Source organism: Triticum aestivum, chromosome 1A (assembly GCF_018294505.1).
Source record: "Triticum aestivum cultivar Chinese Spring chromosome 1A, IWGSC CS RefSeq v2.1, whole genome shotgun sequence".
Classification (NCBI taxonomy): Eukaryota; Viridiplantae; Streptophyta; class Magnoliopsida; order Poales; family Poaceae; genus Triticum; species Triticum aestivum.
This window is the reverse complement of record NC_057794.1, coordinates 4,764,498-4,767,585: the sequence shown is the minus strand read 5'-3', so window position 1 is coordinate 4,767,585 and position 3,088 is coordinate 4,764,498. Positions and strand designations below refer to the sequence as shown.

Below are 3,088 nucleotides of genomic sequence, written 5' to 3'. Positions count from 1 at the left end.
TTTTTTTATTGTTTTTGGTTTTAGTTGTTGTATTCAATTTATTCTAGCTATCAAATGAATTTGGTTTGTGTTGAAACTTTTTGCATAAATTATTAGCAATATTAACAAGCCACATATAAATTTTCCTAATTTTTGGAACATCACATATTTACAATTTTATTTGATAGCTCCTGGTGAATATAGATAGGGTTTAAATTTATTTATCCAAATTGATTATTTTTTTATAAATGTTAAAATATCGAGGAGAATAGTTTACACATTTTTGTGAAACAATTTGAGAAAACTTTTTTGGCTTTTGCATTTGAACTTGGCTCAAGTTCAAATGCAAAAGCCAAAAAAGTTTTCTCAAATTGTTTCACAAAAATGTGTAAACCATTCTCCTCAATATTTTAACTTTATAAAAATAAAAAAAATCAATTAGGATAAATAAATTTAAATCCTATCTATATTCACCAGAAGCTATCAAATACAATTGTAAATATATGATCTTCCAAAAATTATGAAAATTTACATGTGGCTTGTTAATATTGCTTGTAATTTATGTAAAAAGTTTCAACACAAACCAAATTCATTTGATAGCTAGAATAAATAGAAAACAACAACTAAAAGCAAAAACAGAAAAAGAAAAATGGCGCCTATCGGCCAGCAGTAAGCCGATTGGGCCCGTTCGTGCGGCATGGCGTTGGTCGCCGGAGAAAAATCCAGTGTCCTCTTCATCTTCCATCTCCGTCCGATAGAGAGAGAGAGAGAGAGAGAGAGAGAGAGAGAGAGAGAGAGAGAGAGAGAGAGAGAGAAAGAGAGAGGTTCGTCCGGGTAGGTCCCAACAAGACGCCCTACGACATGACCCCTACTCCCGGCGCCGCTCACCACTGCAATTACGGGCGGCCATGCCGATGGCTGCATGGGTGAGGATGGGTTGGGAACGAGGAGGTGCCCAGGCTAGCGCAACAGCCAGTACTGAGGAGGAACGGCTCAGCCTCGTGCCCATACATGGACGCACATGATGACGCCGTGGCCATGACCACGCCCTCCACCACAAATCCGCGATCGAGCCAGTGTGAGCCTCATGCCACCCTATGAGCAACGCCTCCTCCCTCGGACGTGTCCCTCCGCTCCATCGCTGAGTGTCACGACCCGGTCGTTGATCGAGATCGCACAAATGAGCTCGGTATTTGGATAGATTTGGGATATTTTGAGAGAATTGGAGTGAGGAATCAGAGAAAGGAGGTGAGGACCAAAAGAACACAGATGGGATTCAGAACATTCATTCATTGACATGCCTCTCGAAGCAGATGGTCCTGGCCTTTAAAGCCATTCGCACACACACCGCCCTCTGGGACCCATTCCTATACAATGAACCCACACACGGACACATTTTTTGGAAAAGGTCACACGGCGACACATGCTGGTACAACTCATCGACCCAGGACATGACCCTGAGATCATACCTCCTGGCAGCCGTCGATGGACTTTGGTGGCTGGGGGTGATTAGGGGCGCGAGATCCCTGAACTAAATTTTCCGGATCAAGAGGCTCCTTTTTTCACATTGCACGCTGAGCCTGAGTTGATATACTTGTGAAATATTGATATGGAATTGATGGATTGCAGTTCCTATTGAATTAGATGGGCATGACGTGCAATATTTTGTTTGCCTTTATTCCCAAATTTGAACTTGTATTGGTGTCAGTCACGCATATGATGGTGCATGACATTTTATTTTTCCATTGCTACATCGATCGTCCAATCGAGTAAACAATGAAGTTCCATCTATATAGTAGTACAACTCTTGTGATTTCATTGTCCACCGTTGTAGGCAGTGATGCCACCAAATGGTGCACTAATGGTGTAGCAATCAGATGGGACATGCACATTGCATAACATAGGCAAGGTCTGAATCACAAGTAACCTAACCAACTTGAACTGGGCTAGTTGTTGAGGTAGGCTTAAGCCCTGGCCCAATTGATGTTGAGGCTGCATGGGCATTCCCTGGCCCAACTGTTGTGGTTGAGGCTGGACGAAACCTCTATCCACATGTTGTTGTTGTTGTTGCATGATGATGGCGTGCACAATGTTGTGGATGGCCGGACATCGGGACGGCTCGCTGATATGTGCAAGTTGTCGACAACATTGTTGCCGCTTCAACTGGCAGTTGTTCTGTTGCGAGGTCTTTGGTCGGAGGAACGGGATCATTGACTGCAGTAATGACACTTTCTCCTCCGGGTTGCACTGCTGCAGCAGGAACTCCTTGCACAAGTTCAATTGTTGGTTTTCCTCCACAGAAGGTTGTTGTTGTGGCAATGGTTGCTCTCGCGTGTATGGTTGTTGTGTTAATGGTTGTTGATATTGGTAAAATGGTTGTTGTTGTGGGGGTTGTTGTTGTTGCGGGAATATTTGTTGTTGATGCGGAAGTGGCATCTACTATGGAAATTGTTGTTGCGGCGGTTGCTGCGGAAATAAATGTTGCTGGGGAAGTTGTTGTTGGCGAAGTGACTGTTGTGGATACGGTTGTTGTTGCTGGAATAGTGGTTGTTGTGGCTCTTGCAGCGGGAATGGTTGTTGTTGGGTAAGTGGTTGCTGCTGCGGAAACGATTGTTGTGGCCTTTCTTGTACATGGATGCTAGGGTCGAGCTGCGCGGTCGCGGTGGTGATGATCGTTGATACAACGAGGAGGGCAAAGACCAAGAAGATCTTCATGGTGGATTTTTGGTTACTCTTGATTGTTTAGTGTGAATGTTTGTGCTCCAAATGTGTGAAGGATGGAGGATGGGAGGGGGTCTTCATGGTGTATGGCTATTTATAGCGGCCATGAAATGATTTCTCTTCGTCTTCACATTTGCTTTCTTGTAAAGTTCCTCTACTCGTATCAAACTGATTCTTTGGTATGTTTTGTTCGGTGGCGCTACTTACAAGTGTAATTTTTGGATTGATCGCCAAAGTTGCTTTCTGGTAGCACACATCCATGGAGTGTCAGGAAAGCTTGATAATCCAAATGACTCATCATATTCATTTTACATGCAAAACACTTATCTAGATTACATCCCCTTTCTAAAACTAAGTTCATAATGTTCTACAAGTTGTTAGGCACATC

At 43.3% G+C, this 3,088-nt stretch overlaps 1 protein-coding gene across 1 annotated transcript; it reads right to left on the bottom strand.

Annotated features, from left to right (window-relative positions):
• Positions 1-1,630: 1,630 nt before the first annotated feature.
• Positions 1,631-2,648, bottom strand: LOC123062682 (gamma-hordein-3). The gene has a single exon (XM_044486350.1). It carries the CDS (start codon positions 2,413-2,415, stop codon positions 1,795-1,797), a length of 621 nt encoding a protein of 206 aa, XP_044342285.1. The 5' UTR covers positions 2,416-2,648; the 3' UTR covers positions 1,631-1,794.
• Between the last annotated feature and the right edge of the window lie 440 nt (positions 2,649-3,088).